This window comes from Columba livia, chromosome 2 (genome assembly GCF_036013475.1).
Source record: "Columba livia isolate bColLiv1 breed racing homer chromosome 2, bColLiv1.pat.W.v2, whole genome shotgun sequence".
NCBI classification, from domain to species: Eukaryota; Metazoa; Chordata; class Aves; order Columbiformes; family Columbidae; genus Columba; species Columba livia.
Genome location: NC_088603.1, coordinates 73163528 through 73184895, shown reverse-complemented (window position 1 = coordinate 73184895; position 21368 = coordinate 73163528). Strand labels below are relative to the sequence as shown.

Here is a 21368-nt window from a genome sequence, read left to right as displayed (position 1 = left end):
GTGTGGGGGGTGGATGGTTAATTAACACAGAAATTCTGGGCAGAGGTTCTTTTGCCTGTAGAAGCAAAGCAATCCTCTCTTTCTTTATGCCATCTTGTTACAGGCTTCTCCCAAAGAACTTCAGATCATTTGACTATACTATTTTTTGTCATATACTCTTTTCAGGTTGTTTTTTTCACTGCCTGCAGAATTACTTTGTTTTTTATGAGCGTCTATCAAATGAATATGATGTCTGTTACAATATCTTGTCAGACTTATAGGTGGGAAGCCATTCAGACATATTTTCTTACAAATAGAAGTTGTGAAGTAGGCAGTGACAGTGTCATACTAAAGAAACCTCAGCTTGACAGTTCTTACACTACTAAAGTCAAATTACTTCAGCTGCTAATTTCTAGTCCTGTCGTTTCATGTTTCTTCTCTTGTAGCGGGAAATGTGGAGTAACCATATTTGCCACATGAACACCTTTCCTTTGCAACTTCGGTAATCTTGAAAAAGCCTGTATCTGCTTCCACAACCATCCCATGTGAAAACTTCCACTCCCCTCATTTGTATGCACCTCTTGCAAGATCCTCTGCCATTAATTAAAACAACTCAGACCACGGGCAGATGAAATTCAGCCTCCATTTGTGGGACAGGATTTGGCTGGCCTCAGCAAAACTCCCAGCACCTATCAACTGGTACAAGGAGATGTGCTGGAGCTTGTGGGTCACAGGCCATGGGAAGGACAGAGGTGAGAATCTTAATTAGAAGGGGTGGAGAGTGTTGATTTTATGTTCAGACAAGGTTTACAAGTTACTAAGGTTGTCCTGTAAAAAAGGGACTCTTGTTTCTGTCTAGGGATAATTGTTTTGATTGGGGTAGTAACTGTTTGGGAAAATGCCTTAGCACCAGCCAGTCTGTACAGTGTAGACCCATCAGTTGTAACGCGGTAACAGAGACACCAATCAGCTCACAGCACGTTGCTGAGGAAAAGTGTAAATGTATGTGAAGCACACTAATAAAGGGGACATTTTGTTTGCATCAAACTGCGTCCCGTCTCTCAATCACGGCAAATTGGTGACCCCGATGTGATCGCCAACGTGATTCCAGGGCTCAAGAACCACCTATCCACGTGGCATGCTGCGAGTCCCACAGAACTTTGAATGAGCTGCTGAAAGGAAGCAGGAGCCGGCCGGCCTGAAATCCCTCCAGAGTAGAGAGGTGACCTGTGAGAAACATGGGAAATCAAGTGTCTTCCCCAGAGAGAGACGTATATGAGCTTATGAAAGCTCTCCTTCAAAAGCATGGAAAGAATATTTCTGGGCACGATCTCAAGCTGATGCTTAAATGGGTGCAAGTGAAAATACCCACTGTAACTGCATCTAGCATTTTTACGCGGGAACTTTGGGATGACGTGGGGGTGAAACTGTGGGATGCGGCAACAATGGGGAACGCCAAAGCACAGCGCATGCTCCCGTGGTGGAGAAGTATTTTTGAGACTTTGAAGGCCCAGGAAAAACATCACAAAGACAAAGCAGAGGGAGAAGGAGACTCTCCTGCAGTACCTCCGCTGTTATCGGAGGGACAAAAACCCACCACTTTTGGAAGTGTGTGCTGTGGGGTACCCCCCAGAAGAGGACCCCTTTGATCCAGGGCCGATGGACCCTGAAAAGGAGCCAGACCTCTACCCCCGACCCACATGATGTGTGGGCTAACATACGGCGCCAAGCCTTGAAGGAAGGAGAGCTGGAAATTGCTAGAACAATAGTGGCCCCCGTGATTTATCAGGGTCGGAGGGCGCAGTGGGAAGCTTTGTCTTTTCCAGTAGTTAAGGAGTTGCGCCGTACTGTTACTGAGCATGGACTTTCGTCCCCGTATTTTGCAAGCTTATTATCTTCTGGTTTTGACACTTATGTTATGACTCCGCATGATTTAAAATCCTTAGCACAATTGTTGCTGACTCCAACACAGTACACTTTATGGGAAAGGCACTGGAGGGGGGGGCTTCAAGCACTTCTCATGACTTACGTAGGTCACAGCAATGCAGCTATAGCTGCGCTGACTATAGAACACCTTACAGGCACGGGCCAGCACTCTGATCCAGTAGCTCAGGCTCGGGATATCCCATGGGAAGCTCTTGAAGCAACCCGTGAGGAAGCAAAAAAAGCCTTTTTTAAGGTCCCTGACTTACAGAAGCCACAAAAAGCCTTCACTACGATAACCCAGGAACCCCGAGAACCTTATATGCAGTTTATTGATAGATTGAAACAGGCTTTAGAGCGTCAGATAGATAATACAGAGGCGCGGGAAATTTTGTTGTTGAAACTAGCCGTTGAAAATGCTAATGTGGATTGCAAAAAGCTATTGAAATCTCTCCCAAATCCGAACCCCACATTGATTGAAATGGTAGAATCTTGTAATAGAATTGGTACTGTAGATCATAAATTTGAAGCTATGGCAGCTGCTTTCGCAGCCATGCGTGGCTCGGTGGCGCCAGGGAATTGCTATGGTTGCGGTAAACCTGGTCATCTAAAAAGAAACTGCTTAGCTGCCAACACTGGTGCCAGGCCCCAGGCTCCTGGGGTTTGTCCTAGATGCTGAAAAGGGCGCCACTATGCTAATCAATGTCGGTCTAAGTATGATTTCCAAGGTCAACTGATACAGGGAAACCCATCACGGAGCGCGGGGCAGCGACGCGCGCAGACACAAGTACCACAGCCGACGTTCCAACCCCCACGGAGGGAAGCAGCAGTGCCTCAAGTCTTCACCCAGCAACAGCAGGTAGCGCCGGATCGGACCTGGCAACCTCCCACACAGTAACGTTACTTGACCCTTCGGTTCATCTACTGTCAACAAATATCACAGGGCCCTTACCCCCTAAAACACAAGCACTATTGTTAGGAAGATCATCCACAACATTGTCAGGTCTTTTTGTACTACCAGGGGTCATTGACTCTGACAGTACTGATGAAATTAAGATTATGGCATGGACCCCGTTTCCCCCTTGCACAGTACCAAAAGGCAGCTGTATAGCACAACTGATATTGATTCCCACAGGGATGGGCTCCCCAGTTCCTAGCCAGCCTCAACAAAGACGGGGAGGGTTTGGATCTACAGGGATCCCACAAATTTTATGGGTGCAGTCCATTTCTCAGAAGCGACCTGTATGTCAATGTACCCTTATCCACGGGAAACAGCAAGTTGTGTTAAATGGAATTATTGATACTGGAGCTGATGTTAAGGTAATATCTCAGGCTAAATGGCCTCCACAATGGCCTCCGGCTAATGTTTCCCAAGCACTGGCAGGAATTGGAGGAACTGGTAGCAGCCACCAGAGTTTGGAACTAATCCAAATTCAAGGTCCGGAAGGGCATATAGCCTCTGTCAAACCTTTTGTGTTGCCGGTTCCTACGATTCTATGGGGTGTGATGTGTTGTCTCAGTGGGGAATGTCCATTCGGACCCATTTTTAGGTGGGGCCATTGAAGTGCGCGACACCCTAAAATTGACGTGGAAAACCGATGCTCCTATTTGGGTAGATCAATGGCCCCTACTACTGGAAAAGCTTCGCGCTCTCCAAGAATTAGTTACGGAACAGTTAATGAAAGGGCATATTGTGGCTTCTACCAGTCCTTGGAACTCACCTGTTTTTGTTATAAAGAAACAAACTGGCAAGTGGCGCTTGCTCCATGACCTTAGAAAAATTAATGACGCTATGGAAGACATGGGAGCCCTCCAACCAGGACTCCCGTCCCCCACTATGATTCCTCGAAATTGGCATTTGACTGTTATTGACCTTAAAGACTGTTTTTTTAATATCCCGCTGCATCCAGACGATGCCCCTAAATTTGCCTTTTCGGTTCCAAGCGTCAACATGCAAGCTCCGTTGCAAAGATACCAGTGGGTTGTGCTGCCACAAGGAATGAAGAATAGCCCCACAATATGTCAGTGGTATGTAGCTAAAGTACTTAGTCTGGTTAGGATCGCAATGCCTGGTGTCTTATTGTATCATTATATGGATGATATCCTAGTGGCCGCACAACATCACGAGGTCATGGAGGAAGCTGTGGCCCTTGTCACGGCTGCTGTTAACTCGGCAGGCCTCTGTATTGCACCAGAGAAAATTCAAAAAATACCGCCATGGAAGTACTTAGGTTGGCGCATAAGGGTTCAAACTATAGTTCCCCAGCCCTTACAAATACAGACAGACATAAGAAACTTACACGATGTACAGAGATTGTTGGGAACAATTAATTGGGTCCGACCGCTGTTAGGAATTACTAATACAGACTTAAAGCCTTTATTTGAACTGCTAAAAGGAAGCACTGATTTATGTGCACCTCGTAGCCTCCGACCAGAAGCTATTGACTCCTTACAGAAAGTTGCTACAGCAATTACTCATAGGCAAGCGCATCGTTGGGCACCTGAGTTGTCTTTTTATCTTATCATTCTGAATCCTGCTAGACAGCCGTGTACCCGGCAACCCCATGCGCTGATATTCCAATGGGACTCACAGAAATCAGATCCCTTATTAATAATTGAATGGGTTTTTCTACCAAATCAATCTACAAAAACTATTTTTACGCAACACGAGATGTTTGCTTCTTTAATAATTAGAGCCAGACAACGCTTGTTAACCTTATCGGGAACAGATTTTGCTTGTATCTGCTTACCTGTAACCACTTTATATTTACAGTGGCTTTATCAACAGTCAGATACCTTTTGCACTGCATTAGCTGATTACACAGGTCAACTTACGTCTCACCCACCCTCGCATAAACTGTTTAATGTTGACTTCCACCTCATCTCTATACCGAAAAGAAGCTACCAGTCATTAAAAGCCCTTACTGTCTTTACAGATGGATCTGGGAAATCACATAAATCAGTTATCCTGTGGTGGGACCATCAGCAAGGGCGATGGGGCTCAGACGTACAAACCGTTCCTGGTTCTCCCCAGATAGTAGAGCTGACCGCAGTTGTTCGAGCCTTTCGGAGGTGGTCTACACCACTTAACATTATCACTGTTTCAGCTTATGTTGCAGGAATTGTTGAACGAGCTGAAGAATCTGTATTACGTGATGTAATGCATTCTGACTTATTTGTTTTATTGCAGGAGCTTATTTTTCTCTTAGACTCCCGTCCTCATCCTTACTTTGTTATGCATGTCAGATCACACACTTCTCTACCTGGCTTTATTGCAGAAGGGAACCAACAAGCTGATTTGCTGACATTACCAATGCAAGTATTACCGGATCACATAGCACAAGCTAAACTTAGCCATTCCTTTTTTCACCAGAATGCTGGAGGTCTCAAAAGACAGTTTGGCCTTACTTCCCAACAAGCAGCTAATATTATTGCTGTATGCCCCGACTGTCAGAAACACTCTTTTCCGTCAATAGCAGGAGGAGTTAATCCCAGAGGACTGCAGAGCTTACAGTTATGGCAAATGGACGTTACGCATTATCCGGAGTTTGGTAACTTGAAATATGTCCATTCTTCTATTGACACCTTTTCAGGTGCTTTGTTTGCTTCTTGTCACACAGGGGAGAAGTCGCGTGATGTTCAAAAACATCTGACGCGTGCTTTTACCACCTTGGGTATACCCTCTCAAATAAAAACAGATAATGGCCCTGCGTATGTCTCAGCCACTATAAAAACCTTTCTTGACTCTTCGGGTGTGATCCACACTACTGGCATACCTCATTCCCCTACAGGTCAATCCCTGATTGAACGCTCTCATCAGTCTTTGAAACGTTTATTACAACAACAGAAAGGGGGAGTAGGGACTGCCACCCCTGAGGAACGTCTACAGAAAGTTCTGTATGTTTTTAACTTTTTAAATTGTTCTTTGTTAGATAGCAACCCTCCAATAGTCCAACATTTTAACACAAATGCTTCACTTGAGGTGCGAGTTAAGGCCCCAGTATTGGTTCGTGATCCAGAAACAGGTAAAGTAATGGGACCGTATCCCCTTATCACATGGGGCAGAGGTTATGCTTGTGTCTCCACAGAGAAAGGCCCTCGATGGATTCCAGCAAAGAGTGTACGACCCTTCCGTGAATCCCTACCACAATCATGCGGAGAGAACTCCGACCACCCTCCAGACCAGCTTTTCGAGCAACAAACTGGTGAATCTCCTGAGGACACTGGTGTGACAGTTGCTTAGAAAAGGAAGCTGATGTAGCTAAAGTTTTGCTTGTCACAGGGCACGAACTGTTGGGGAGTAGTCATTATTTACATGACTGTATAGATTGGGCCTATTTAGTGTCGAAAAAGGCAGAGGAGGTGTTAGTTTGTGATCTAGAGAGTAGTAAAACAAACCTAGTACCTGCTATATGGGCTGTTATTAAGCAAGATTGGGATTGGACGAAAGAAAGATGCAGAAAACTGTTTGCACGGAAACTAAAGAGGGGCAGAAAGTTGCTTTTAGAATATTTCTTTTTATGATTACATTAGAGGTGGCGCGAAGCCACCCACTCTTATCTGTACTACCCCAGGTTAATGTATGGGTAACACTAGCAAATCTCACTGGACAAGACACCTTGTGTCTCGCTACTGCCTCTCCTAATAATCCCTTTTCTACATGCCTTGTAGGACTGCCACTAGATAAATGGCCCATACCTGATAAGGAGAGAAAAGCCTTTCCAACCTTGGCTCCCAATTTAACCAATAACTGGGATGCCTGGACCCCTTTTCTCCCGCATGCTGCTTTAGAGCCACAAGAAATTGAGTTGCTTGGATCAGTAAAGATGGATTTCTGTATTAGGTTTAACTATACAGGAGCAAATCAGTCTAAGGTATGGGATGTCTCTCCTGTCCATCCCGTTTTTCAAAACGCTACTGCTTGGTGTAAATACACAGCAACAAACTTGTCTAGATCCAGCAATGCTCCACTTTTATTACCATCAGGGATATTTCTTATTTACAGGGATAGAGCATGGCCTGTTGTGCCTTCTCATATAAAAGGAGATCCGTGTAGCCTTGGACGCCTTTCTGTCCTGACTCCTAATACATCCATGATTCTACAACACCGTCTTTCTCACAGAACAAAGCGTAGCATCCATGCATATACCCCCGATTGTGATGATAATGTGAAGTTTTGGTCTTTTAGCCAATGTGTTGTCACCTCCCTTTTAACACCTGGAGCTGCCGCTGCAAAAGCACTAGCAACATTAGATAAGCTTGGCTGCTGGCTTGCTAAACAAATGAACGCTACTAGCAATGCATTGTCTGGTCTTTTATTAGATGTAGATAGTGTTCAAAATAGAGCTGCTATAGATTTTTTGCTTTTAGCGCAAGGCCACGGTTGTGAGGATTTTGAAGGCATGTGTTGTATGAATCCCTCTGACCACTCGGAATCAATTCATGCTAGTATACAACAGCTTAAAGCTGGGGTCTCTAAGCTTCAATGAGATGATAGTTGGGATTGGTTAGATAAACTTTTTGAAGGATGGGGACTGTCAGGATGGTTAAGGAGTCTTGTGAAGATGGTTGTATATGTTTTGGTCGTTTTTATTCTCCTGTTACTCTTTTTTGCCTTGTTTGTTGCAATGCCTACAAAAATTGATTTTGCGTTCTATAAAAAGAGTTATTATTGTGCAAAAGGAAGGGAGAGATGTGGGACAGGATTTGGCTGGCCTCAGCAAAACTCCCAGCAAAACTCAATTGGTAAAAGGAGATGTGCTGGAGCTTGTAGGTCACAGGCCATGGGAAGGATAGAGGCGAGAATCTTAATTAGAAGGAGTGGAGAGTGTTGATTTTATGTTCAGACAAGCTTCACAAGTTAATAAGGTTGCCCTGTAAAAAAGGGACTCTTGTTTCTGTCTAGGGATAATTGTTTTGGTTGGGGTAGTAACTGTTTGGGAAAATGCCTTAGCACCAGCCAGTCTGTACAGTGTAGACCCATCAGTTGTAACGCGGTAACAGAGACACCAATCAGCTCGCAGCACGTTGCTGAGGAAAAGCGTAAATGTATGTGAAGCACACTAATAAAGGGGACATTTTGTTTGCATCAAACTGCGTCCCGTCTCTCAATCGCGGCATTCATTCACATGACAGAGAAGCAGAGACTGCCTCTAACAATTTTTGTCTGTTCATATTTCAGTGACTGATACATTTTCGAATATCTAGCGACTACAAAAGAAGGAAACATCGTTAAATAATTGAGTTGCGCCTTCGAGCAAACCCAAACCCCCACACTTTTCATGACAGCAACTCTTGCACCTTACAATCAACAAGTCAACTACCTTGGGGTAACTATTGCAGGCAAAGCAGTCTGTACTTTCCGCAGGTAAGTTCACAGGCTCCTGTGTTGCTATCACCTGTGAACATGCACCACGGCAGTAGGTCAGTAGTAATCCAAGTCAGTAGGTCAGGTTAGCAGTAAGTTAACACTAGCTTAGCAGCTAGAGTAGTCTTATTTACTCGTGCAGCAAGGACTAATGCACGGGTCTGTTTGGGAAAACAACGCGACTGTTCCCTGGGCACCTGCTAAGACTTACTGTAACAAGTGCATCACCTCTCAGACCAAAGCCCAGTAGCCTAAGAAAGTCTTAGCAGCTACCAAGGTTATTCTCTAGTAATCAGTGCACTTAGTTCCCTTGGGGAAACACTAAGTTTTATTAATAATGGTGATAACATAGAAGTGTTGATAACTTGGTAGACAGAACTCCAGTTTTCCTAAAAAACACAAGAAAATAACTATCCGTCCATGTTGCACTGGCAAAATCCCTGGCAGTACCCCATTATGCTGTAGCTACTGTGGAATAACTAAAATATTTTGCTTTCAGGTCATAGGAACATTCTGGTATTTTCAATATATCTAGCTAGCAGAAAATCTCAGTGCAAATACTCTATAACCACTTAACTTACTGCTGCTTTAATAAACAGCAAAAAATGAAAGTCAAATTATTTCCTCCTTTACATTAGAACATTTCAATAGTTGTTCTAAACACAAGTTTGGTGTACAAATCCTTATCAGCTTTTACTATTTTACACTCCTACACTGTTTTGACATATGAAAACTAGAATATAATGATGTGTCTGTTGGCAAATTGAAGCACTGAATCACTGTTGTTTAGTGTAAGTGGCTCAGCTGTGCTGATTTTTTTTTTTTTTCAATATTAAAGAATATCTAAGAATCAAAGATCTAGATTACCATTCACTGAGATCTGAAATGAGCTGCTCTTTGTGCTCTGTACAGGCACAGCTAATATTCTCTCCTTGCAGCTGCTGTGAGGGAAAACAGGATCATCTCCTGAAATCTCTGCAAGAGCTCTCTCTTTCCAGCAGGCTTAAGTTAACTGGACGTGGTGAATGACTAAAGAATGAGAGAATTTCCTGTACATGCTCAGTCCATGTAAGACATCCCTGCAAGCAGGAAGATTTACTGACAAATATCCTCTGAAACACATTCAAACATGAATGTTAGCAGAAAAATACAGAGCTGTGATACTCATACATATGACATTTGCTGAGAAACACTCAAAGATAGGTTCTTTATACATCCTTATCCAAGGTGACTTTTATGAAACAGTTATGAACAAATACTCAAAATAATTTTGCTGCTAATGGAGAACAGAAAAAGCTGGTTTTTGTCTGGCTCCTGGGGACAAATCCTGCTGACTGTATGCAGAGTAAGAAAGTGAACACTTCGATGTTAAAGGCTTTTGGCCAATGTAGGTAGGTTTCTGACAAGGATACAACCAGCTGCTGGAGTCCCCATTCACATTAGAAAACACACAGACAATCCTGCTAGTTCAGCTGAAGCAGTGAACGAAGACGTGTGAGGTTTACTTTCTTTTCTGACTCCATGACACTTCAATATAATGACAATGGACACAAAGAATACTGAACAAGCTACACAACTATAATAGAGCAGAACTTGTCAATAGCTTACCCTGTCCAAATCCAGGATTATTTCACACAGGTTAGAATTAAACAAATTAGTACTAAACACGAAGCAACACGCTGTTCCTGGTTTTGGCACTATTTCCAGCACCCACAAACAGACAAATATGTCCTATAAAGACCTTGGCCAATTTAGTTGTTAAAAATCTGAAGCAGACTTGAGCTTAGAGCTAAAGTTCTTACATATATGCAAGACTTGCAAGTATATTTCTGTCACAGCAGAATTTATACCTGCTCTATGAATAACAGTGTTATTGAGAAGTTTTCTCAATTTCCAACTAATAACTTTCTCTTTAGATGTCCTCAGTAACATACCTTGCTCTTAGTTTTATCAGAGAATGATTGATCTTGCAGATGTGACACTAAGTCTTGCGTACAAAATAAAGCACTGAGAATGTTTGTCTCTTTTAGAAACTAAAACTATACACTTCCAACAAACTTCAAGTCATGTCTTACTAAAACACTGTAAAAAGCTTAAATCATGACATTTAGAAGGCTGCGCCTAAAGCGGCAGCTCCCAAGACAGAGGTCAAAGGCTCATGGTGGATTGTGACAGTTACTAGTGGGCTGCAACACGTACAGAGTCATATTGGCTTCTGATATCATCGTAGACATTGCAAAGAACTATTGGTCTGGGAAAGTGGCTGACAACCCAAATAACTTGGAAGTTCTTCCCTAGAATAAAAGTGTGTTTCATCTGGCATCTCACTGGCAATTAAGAAAAACAACACAAAACCAATGAGAAGGATTATTTTGTTTCAGGAACAGGCTTGCTATACTGAAGTGTTTGAAGCAGTAAGCATTTTACAAGCACATTTATCATGGTATAAAATGACACAATATTTGAAATAATTATTTTACTCTGTTTTAATGGTTGGCTTCTAAGGACCAAATTTTTCAAGAATCATTGTGCATTCTACAAATTATATACCTCTTATATGATATTTTAAGAATAAATATTAGCAGAGCACCTCACTACAAAAACAGTAGCCATTTTTTGAGGGATAAAGAGTCAACAAACAATCTATACAACTCAATTAACCTAATTCTTAAGAAATAATTTTTATTCCCTCTACTCAGCAATGGTGAGACCACAACTGGATTACTGTGTCCCATTCTGAGCTCCCCAGTACAAAAGAGACAGGAGTATATTGGAAATAGTCCAGTGAAGGACCAATAATACAATTAAAGAACTGGATCATCTCGCATATGAAGAGAGGCTGAGAGAGCTGGGACTGTTCAGCCTCCAGAAGAACAGGCTCATGGGGACCTTATTGATGTATATAAATACCAAAAGGGAGGGTGTGAAGACAACGGAGCCAGGCTTTTCTCAGCAGTGCCCAGTGACAGGCCCAAAGGCCAATGGGCACAAACTGTAACACAGAGGTTTCCCCTGAACTCAAGGAAACACCTTCTTTCTGTGAGGGTGACTGAGCATTGGCACAGGTTGCCCAGAGAGGTGGTAGAGTCTCTGACCTTGGAGATACTAAAAAGCTGTCCAGACATGGTCCTGGGCAACCACCAAAGGTGGCTCTGCTTGAGCAAGGGGGGTGGACCAGATGACCTCCCGAGGCCCCTTCCCACCTCAACCAGTCTGTGATCGCGTGAAAAACAAACACATTTAACCTGCTAGCTATACTGAAGGAGTACACAAGCAGCCCACTAACTTTAACAGCTCATCTCTAGACTAGACTTTGAAGCTACAATTCTCCTCACCTTCATGTGAAAACCTTCAGAGTCTGTTTCAGGAGAGGAATTGCAATGATTTGTTCTAGGACACTCTGAAAATAGGAAGACTACATTTGCTATTGAACTGTTACAGTTTAAATTCTCACCTGGTAGTATTACCCTGTAAGTCAATCTACATTCAAGGATGGAAGTAGTACTTAGATCCATATACACACCCAGTCTTTGTAGCCAAGAAGTCCAATCATAAAGATCAACCTGCAAGATCATGACAGAAAAAACAAACAAACAAACAAACCCAAACTACTGACTATGTAAATGAGTGAAGATATTTCACAGAGCAAAGTACACTCTGAACTCCTTGAAATCACAACACTTGCTAAAAGCAAAGTCCCCACTCTGACCTTGCTCAGACAAACCAGGCTGGGATGAAGGGCAGCTGTGCATGCCCTGTCACAGGGAAAGAGGTTCATCTGTAAACCGCCTACTCTAGCTACAGACAAAAGATGTGAAATACCAAGAATTACATCAGGACCTAAAAAGGACAACTCTTGTGTGGCTTCCTTTTCCAACCTGACCTTATTTCTGGCAGAGCAATAAGACTACTTGGGAGTGGGAAGGACAGGCAGGCAAAGAAAAGGAAAAAAAAAAAAAGGGGGGCGGTATGGGTAATGAAAGAAGAGAGAAGAAAAAGAAAACCTTTGCCTCTGGGGAGTCAGATGCCAATAGCAGATGATACTTTTGTGAGCAAGTTAAAAGGACTCTATGATATTGAAATAGAAAGAATTATTTGGTTTTGGGAGTGGAGCTTTTTAATTTGTTTGGTTTTAAACACGGCTTTGCATTTCCACTGTCAAAAAGCTACTCTGAACTATGTAGCCAGATACCACTTGAGGGCAAAGTTCTGTTTACTTGTTTCTAAACCAACACAATGAGAATTTCCATTTAATCTTTGATTAAAATAGACTTCATTCACTGACTGGAGCACAGAAGTTTCCACATGAAATACTCCATGTTATCAGAAAAAGGTAGCTTTCATACACACAGCAAACATTACACAAGTTCTCCCTGGATTTCAAAACAAATGAAATCTGTCTACCTACTGAATTCACTGCTATGTAGTGCTGTTATCATTTCTGTAGGTATTTAGGTCAACATTACAACATTACAGTTTATGAACAAAACAATGAAGTTATTAGCTCACCAATAATGCTTATGGTTTTCTTTCTGTGGCTGGCTGACCTGCATTACTTAACACTGCTCATATGAAAAGCACTAGCTGATAAAATACTATGCTGACACTGTAACAGTGATTTTTTGTTCTTTAATATCATTGCTTTCAGTGAGAAAAGAATATCATCAGGGAAATTTTAAATCTAGGATGTTGGCAAATTATCAAGTTGCTACACATTAATCACTGCCAGACCTCCCCAAAGCCAAGCAAATAGTACCACCTATTCAGTGACATAAAGCCCAAGTTTTGATGGAAGAAAGAAACCCCAACCAGAATCCATTCCAAGAGAGCTTTTGCTCCCTGTTTTCTGGTGGAGCATCTAGCACTAAATTCTTTGACAATGGTTTCTGTTTGTCTGTGAAAAAGGATGGTTTAACAAGGCCTTTAAAATCTTATCTCACTGTTTTTGCTGGAGTTTACTGATTGCAGTCTAAATTTTATTATAATGAACTTCAAGGGGACCTGAAAAATGCTCACTGTAATCAGTGGGCTCATCACAATAGAAAGGCTCAATCACTTGCTACGTCAGAATCATGAAGAAACAACCAATCTGAACTGAATATCAATACATAATAGTTTCAGTTAGCTTATTTCACACGGATTAAAATTTAAATTATTCTTTTAAAATAGAACAGCCAGGAAATAGTAAAAAAAGAAAAAAATAAGTCACAAATATTCTTATGCTGAATACAATAATAAAATGGAAAAAAAGAACAGATGGACATAACTGGTTCAATCTTCCATATGTGCTCACTCTAACAAAGACAACTACCAGTGAAACCTCTGGGGCGTACTTTGGCATTACTATAAATGGAGGTTACTTGTAAACAAGGCTCATTACAGTGATTTAAGTCTGCATGTCAAGCCCAGGGTAGAATGTCATATTTTGCACTATGAATTTTGAATTCCTGACATTCAAGTGTTTTTCATTTCTTTGTATGTTCCAAAAATTTTGCTAGAAATAAACAGACCAATTTCCATCCTAACAAGGACTGCTATGCAAGAATGACATATAGCTTGCTTGTCCTCTTCACTAGATTGCAGTTGCAGACTAAGCATGACTTGCACAGGTGGAGAAGTAGCAGGGAAGAGAGAAATAAGCAGCTTCTTAGAATGGTACTATTAAAAGACAGTATCTCCTACCCTAGCAAAAGCTCAAAATTAATTCCTAGCATTACATTAAGTAAAAAGCAAATAAGCAGACTAACCCAAAACACCACAAACCCAAACATTTGAAAATGTATCTATAATCAGCTCAACAAACCCATAACTAACTTCTGATGGGGAGAGAAATCTTAAAAAGCAAGGGCAAAAATAAACTGTCAAGTGGGAGCTACGGGAGAGCGCACTTTGGAGAGAAGGCTGTTCAAGCCTTGGCAAAATCCAACAACAAAAAGTGTAGCTAAATACCACCTTATTTGCATTCACATTATCAGATTCATTTGCACTCAGCAGCCAATCTGCTACAGAACCACCTAGTGATCCAGCAGATAAAGCTAACAGTGTCCACTGACTTAAATGAACAGCTGCTTCAAAGCAAATTAACGACAACAGAAAGCCGTGGTCCAAGTCAATCTGTCTTCAAGATTTCCAGACACCTTGGCTTGATATTAGTTGTGAACTGTCTAATCCAGCTCAATTACATACAGTTAGTGAGCTTGCTGCTCCAGATTTTGTTTGGTTGATTTCAACTGCTGTGTGTATTTCTGTTCAAAACAGTGTAAGAGGGTGCTTAAATAAGGATGTAAGTTTACTAAGATGCTTCTTGGGAAAACTGTTTAACCATTTTACCACTACCTTTTGTCTTTTAAGTCATAATGGTAAAATAGCATGTGCAAACAAGATGTAATAACTCATGCAATTAACATTAGTATTCACAGAAGAAGCCTTCCATGAAGAAATTTAATTCTTCATTTTCCATTGACTAGCTAGGCTCAGTATTCAAAAGACAAAGGGTAAGTTTACACTAATGGCTATGTTTCAGAATCCCAACCCTTAATGAAAAAGAAAAATCCAAGATTCATCAGTAGTATAAAGATCCTTTCTGAAAGACTCTGAAAGTCACCTTACAGTCACAATGTTAGGGGAAGCTGATTTTACCAGTATCTTGCAAAAAGTTACTGCAAAAGTCAAAATGGGCAAGGTTTCAAGAAAGGAAAGGTGATTTTTAATATTTTTAATATAGATAAAGAGAAAATCATTACTACTTTAAAGGTAACATACATATGACAAGCTCTCTAAACCTTTTTTTGACTTGCACCAAGTCAGAAAAGAATAAGCTTGGGAAAAAGCAGCACTTATGTGCTCTGCTTGCCTTTGTGGTTGTCAGGGAAGGATCTGTGGCCCACAGTCAAGGCTGAGCAAGAAAACTTGGCTCACAGCCATCAACTAGAACTAGAGGCCTGACCTACCATGGGGAATTTTGAAAAGATAAGCACAGTTAGCTCAAGCAGGTGGAGCAGAGCAGAGTACCTGAGACTTACAGAATACAGCGTAAGCCAAGGAGAGCTGATATACAGAAATCTGTCACTGAAACAAACAAACCAACCAACCACTGGCTGTCTAATAGGGAACTGCAAACAGCTGAACAAGGCAAGCCAGGACAGCCTGAGACACAGGACTGAGAGTCACAACTCAAGAGACTCAGAAACCAAAACACAAGAGCCCATGTAAGACAGCAACGGCATACTCCACAGGGCCTCACTGGTGTAGGATCATAGAATCACAGAATGTTAGGGATTGGAAGGGACCTCAAAAGATCATCTAGTCCAATCCCCCTGCCAGAGCAGGAACACCCAAATGAGGTTACACAGGAAAGTGTCCAGGCGGGTTTTGAATGTCTCCAGAGTAGGAGACTCCACAACCCCCCTAGTCAGCCTGTTCCAGTGTTCCAGTGTCCCTTTCTGATACCCTGAGTTTCTTCTCAAATTTAAGTGGAACCTCTTGTGTTCCAGTTTGATCCCATTACCCCTTGTCCTATCATTGGTTGTCACCGAAAAGAGCCTGGCTCCATCCTCATGACACTCACCCTTTACATATTTATAAACATTAATGAGGTCACCCCTCAGTCTCCTCTTCTCCAAGCTAAAGAGACCCAGCTCCCTCAGCCTTTACTCATAAAGGAGGTGCTCCACTCTCTTAATCATCTTTGTTGCCCTGCGCTGGACTCTCTCCAGCAGTTCCCTGTCCTTCTTGAACTGAGGGGCCCACAACTGGACACAATATTCTGAATGTGGTCTCACCAGGGCAGAGTAGAGGGGAAGGAGAACCTCTCTCAACCTACTAACCACCTCCCTTCTAATACACCCCAGGTACCATTGGCCTTCTTGGCCACAAGGGCACAGTGCTGGCTCATGGTCATCCTGCTGTCCACCAGGACCCCCAGGTCCCTCTCCCCTACGCTGCTCTCTAATAGGTCATTCCCCAACTTATACTGGAACCTGGGGTTGTTCCTGCCCAGATGCAAGACTCTACACTTTCCTTCTTTATATTTAATTAAATTTTTCCATGCCCAACTCTCCAGCCTGTCCAGGTCTCGCTGAATGGCAGCACAGCCTTCTGGCATGTCAGCCACTTCTCCCAGCTTGGTGTCATCAGCAGACTTCCTGATAGTACACTCTATTCCCTCGTCTAAATAATTGATGAATATATTGAATAATACTGGCCCCTGTACTGACCCCTGAGGCACTCCACTAGATACAGGCCTCCAACTAGACTCCGCCCCACTGACCACGACTCTCTGGCTTCTTTCCTTCAGCCAGTTAACCTCCCTTCTTAACCAGTCCACCTCACTTCTCGGTCGTCCAGACCACACTCCCCCAGTTTAGCAGTAAGGATGCTGTGGGTGACTGTGTCAAAGGCTTTACTGAAGTCAAGACAGACCACATCCGCTGCCCTGCCATCATCCATCCACCTCGTTATATCTTCATAAAAGGCTATGAGGTTAGTCAAGCACGACTTCCCCTTGGTGAAGCCATGTTGACTGCCCCTAATGACCCTCTTATCCCTGATATGGGATATATCCCTGATAGGAAAATCCAGTCCTCCTCTATGGAAAAGTGGATTGGATTGGGGGTGACAGTGGACAGTAGGAAAAAGAAGCAACTGCTGCAATACAGAAATAGGGCCTGGCAGCAGGAAAGTGGGTGAGAAGAGGCAATAATGTCCCTTTTGCTCAGTTGACATGAGAACATCAGAACAAAGCTAGTTAAATTTTTATGTTTGTATCCAACCACAGCTATCTGAATAGGATTCACAGAAAGGTCAAGACATTTCCCACTACAGGGATCCAGGAAGACTCCTTCTGAGGCCAATTAAATCCTCATGGTCAAACCTGGAAAAAGAAACAGGACAGAAGAGGGCTCACCACCAAACCTACTGGTCATCTCTCGAATGATAATAGCCTCAAAGAGGTTTTCCACAAGGCAAGGCTTACAGGCACTCTGGGTGTGCTGACATCTGCAATTATCCCCAAATGCAGGTAAATTTATTGCATATCTGTAGCAGTGGAAGGCTGTGTTTACATCCTCCTCATATATTAAATCCAAGCAAACAAAAAACCCACGATGCAGTCAACAGACTGTTAACAGCAATAAAGAAGTACTTTCAGGGAATGACCTGGAATACTGAGCCTCTTCTCACTAGGAGAGGCCCCAGAAAACAGCCGCTGGACAAAGCCAGAAATAATCTCTCAGCTGCAAGAGATCAGTTCTTCCTCCACTCTCAACAGAGGAGTTTCTTCATAATGTGCACAGATCCAGGACAAAGTCAAACCCTTTGGGCCTCCTCCCAGGAGCTTACATCTGACTGGCTTTGTGGGAGGAAATGCAGAAAAGAGCTATAAGGTCTGCAGTCAGAGACAGTGAAAGGAGCAGATGCAAGGATTATGATGTCCTGCTTTGCTGTAAATGTATCAAAGGGCCTTTGACATAACAACCAAAGAATGCAACTGTACTGCCAAGTAAAGGATAAGCAATTCAGGGAGCTGGTTCAATAAATTCCCAGACAGAAATAGAAAAAGGCTGCAGAGACTGAATAAGGACTGTTGCATATTTTGCTGGGATTTAATAGCACCTGAGCTCCTGTTGTGTGTGTGTGGGCTGTAAACATGCAGATGTCTTGTCACAGGATGATGCGGGGAAGCTAAGAAGAGATTTGGGACACAGCTCGAGAGCCAGGATGGAAGTGAACTCAACCCCTTAAGACTGCTGCCTCCCAAGCTGAAGAGTAGATACTGTAGCAAAGACACATTTACTGTAAGCAGGAAGTATCCCAGGCACAGGCAAAGACCAACAAAGGCCACATAAACAAGCCAACACCATAAGAGAAAAAGAACCATTTTTTTCAATCCACTTTATTTAAATACCAGCATTTAATAGCACTCCTCTGAAAAGTCCCTTCAGAGCTGCTGAGAATCAAAGGAGTAGCTCACAGAAAAACCAGTCTTTGATAAAGATCTGAGCTCCTTTAAAGTTGCTGATATAACTACCAACTACAAAGTCCAAGTGTGACTAGGTTACTACCTTAGTTTGGACCAGGAGAATGCTCTTGGAGCAAGTCTCAAAGTTGTCTCCAACTCTGTTTCACTCGTTTGTGCTGCAGAGTTGTCTTGGCACATCTGATATAGATCCCTTCTAGATACCATAAAACTGGGAGCTGTCTCCCAGCTGCTGACAGGCACCCAGTCATGGGCCTGTCACTGGGATCATACTACAACCAGCCTGAAGGAAACCCTCAAAACAGGGATAGTGTGGACACAGGTTTCCCAGCAGCAAACCTTTTGCTCCCAGTGGTCTCACCTGCCTTAAATGCAAATACATCCCCACAGCAGTGAAGCTCCCAATCTCAAACAGCTGAATGGAAAGACTGTTGAATGGGTACAGCCTCAGTAAGACTCTTCTGAATGTGCATTTATGTCAGCATCCCTCCTCCTCAGACAAATTCAAACTTGGAAAAATTACATACTGCGATGGGGCAGGACAAAAAGCGGGTACATGGGAAGACAGCCTGTAGAACTAACAACTCCATGTCTGAAAGGATTATGAATGCCCTTCTTGGAAAAACAAACCAAACCAAAACCAAACAACCAAACAAACACAAAATGCAAAACACCAAAGTAAGAGGAATTCTTGTATTTTGCACTTATATTTGTATAAGCCTTCACCTCCCAGTTCTCCAAAGATATGCCCCTTTTTTTAAATTTAGACTGCAAAAAAAGCCTCCAAAATGTATTGGCATAGCAAGGCTGTCAGCATCTTTGATATAATTCTGCTAGCATACAGTTGACATAGAAAATAAAGCCCACCTGTCTGGTGTTGTACTACTGGAAAAACTGCACCATTTATCTGTATTATATCTGGATAATATACTAGAAACATTAACTCATTATTCATATTAATCTATTACCTTATTTCACATACCGCATCTTGCCATTTCAAATTCATCTGACTGCACTAGCCTAACGATGTCCAGCAGGCCAGTCTTCTACATGCTTTCCAACTTAGAATTGCTTTCCCTTCCTCTTGTTGTAACAACTTAGCTACATTAAATTAATATTTATCTGTAGAAAGTCTGCCTAAAGAGTTATTTTTTGAAATAAGGGCAGAAGTCATGCTGATCACACAACTTGCATTCTCTCTGTTTCTCCCTGTATCTGAAATTTTTTATGTACATGCTTCAAATAATTTCTCACAAAGCCTTGGGAGAAAAACATTATACCTTAATGCCTAAATGAATACAGTTTTCTGGTCAAAATGCATTCATGCCTAATGGAGATACTTGGATAAAAGCATTTCACTTATGAAAGTGTACATTATAACAGTCAAAATTGTGTGCTGATAACAATCAGAGTACTATAGGTCTTTAATCTATTGGTATGGTGATGCTTGTTTCACTATTCTACTTAGGATCTTGCTTACTGAGTATATGTAACAAACCAAATGCTTAATTTACTTGAGTATTTATTAAGATATTTTTGATAGGAAGAGGAAATTCTACAAATTGACACACTTCGCGATTATCATTCACACACAAACAATTTTTCAGTAGAATTTCCAACTTAACCGTTATTTTGTCAATGTCAATCCTACAGTTCTAAGTCCACTCAGAAGCCAAGTCATCCTTTCTGCTTCCCACAGCCCAGCTAACACCAGAGCTGCACACCTGTCCCAGTGTCACTAGTGCAAGTGACACGTTACCTGGAAACAGCTCAAGATCAATATGTAATGAAGACAGACCATGGGAGATATTGCATCACTATTTCGAAAGTCAGAGTAGTCTCAGCAAGAAGCCCTAATTAGCTGAACACATGGTTAAGCTTGTTTTCGTGGGACTGATTGGGAGGGGGGAAAGAACAAGAACATAGGGAGGGTTGTGGAGTGTTCTTCTCTGGAGACATTCAAAACCTGCCTGGACGCCCTCCTGTGTAACCTCATCTGGGTGTTCCTGCTCCGGCAGGGGGATCAGAGTAGATGATCTTTTGAGGTCCCCTCCAATTCCTAACATTCTGTGATTCTGTGATTCTGTGATATAGAATCACATATTTTTCTCCATATTTCAGTACAGTTTCAGGCCCCTTACACCCACCCTAACTACTTCTTTGGTGGTTATACACTTGCCTCAGGAGACAGAAATACAAGGGTACAGGCACCAAACGCAAGTATCCCACTCCCACAAGTGTGTTCAAACACAAAATGTGGGCGGTACGGCTGGAAGGGTCCCTGTCTCCAGCAGAAAGTGACTTCCCTCAACTTAGGATGAAACCAGTGTCCCGTTCCGCGCATTAACCGCGTACGTACGGGCCGCATAGAGAAATCAAACCCGGTTCATCGAGTGGCACGGGTGGGAGGGCGCTCGGTCTCCACGCCGGGCCCCGGCAGGAGGGAGACGGGGCTGCCCAGGCCTGAGGCAACGGCCGGGCCTCCCGCCGCCCCACGGCGCTTACAGCCCCGGCCGCGCCACTGCCGGCCCTCAGCCTTCCCCTGGCCTCTATGAGAGGGCCCACTGGGCAGCCCCGGAGCAGCAGGGCCGGGGAGGGAGCCAGGCCACCCGCTACCGGCCACTCACCCGGGAGCGCGGCGAGGAGACAGCGGCTCTCGGACCAGGCTCTCACCGGGGCGGGACGGCACCAGAGCCCCCAGCCACACGGACAGTGCGCGGGCGATCGGGGCTCACCTCACTTGGCAGAACGGCTGCCAGCACAACCTCCGAACAAAGGTCAGGGCGGAGGCCGCCATGACACGGGGAGCCACGGCGGGGGAGGAGGAGGTGGCGGCGGCGGCGGCGGCAAACTCCGCCCCGCCGGAGCTACTGCGCCCTCAGCTGAGGGGATGGCGATCGCCTCCCGTGGTGGAGGCCGGGCTGAGCGTGATGGCTTCGCCCGCAGCCGCTGAGGTGACAGCGGCCGGGCCGGACCGGGCTTGGCGGGAGCCGTGAGGCGGCAGGTTGGGGCTCCGCTGGCGGGAGGGACCGGGCGGGGAGTCTCCTCTCTACGAGCAACCAGATGCAGGTGTGACAGCAGTCTGGAGCCATAGCCTGGGAAATGCACTTCGGGGTCAGAAAT

The 21368-nt window shown here is 43.5% G+C and overlaps 1 protein-coding gene across 8 annotated transcripts in view; it reads right to left on the bottom strand.

Annotated features, from left to right (window-relative positions):
- ECI2 (enoyl-CoA delta isomerase 2) overlaps positions 1-21140 on the bottom strand; it is a 43436-nt gene extending 22296 nt beyond the window's left edge. The window contains exon 1 of one of the 8 annotated variants that reach the window (XM_065052499.1): positions 20981-21140. In XM_065052499.1, coding sequence (XP_064908571.1) covers positions 20981-21042 — 62 coding nt within the window. In that variant the 5' untranslated portion in view covers positions 21043-21140. Of the gene's footprint in view, positions 1-20872 lie in introns of all 8 variants that reach the window. The other 7 variants (XM_065052502.1, XM_005506700.3, XM_065052503.1 and 4 more) reach the window with 7 other exon arrangements.
- Positions 21141-21368: the final 228 nt, after the last annotated feature.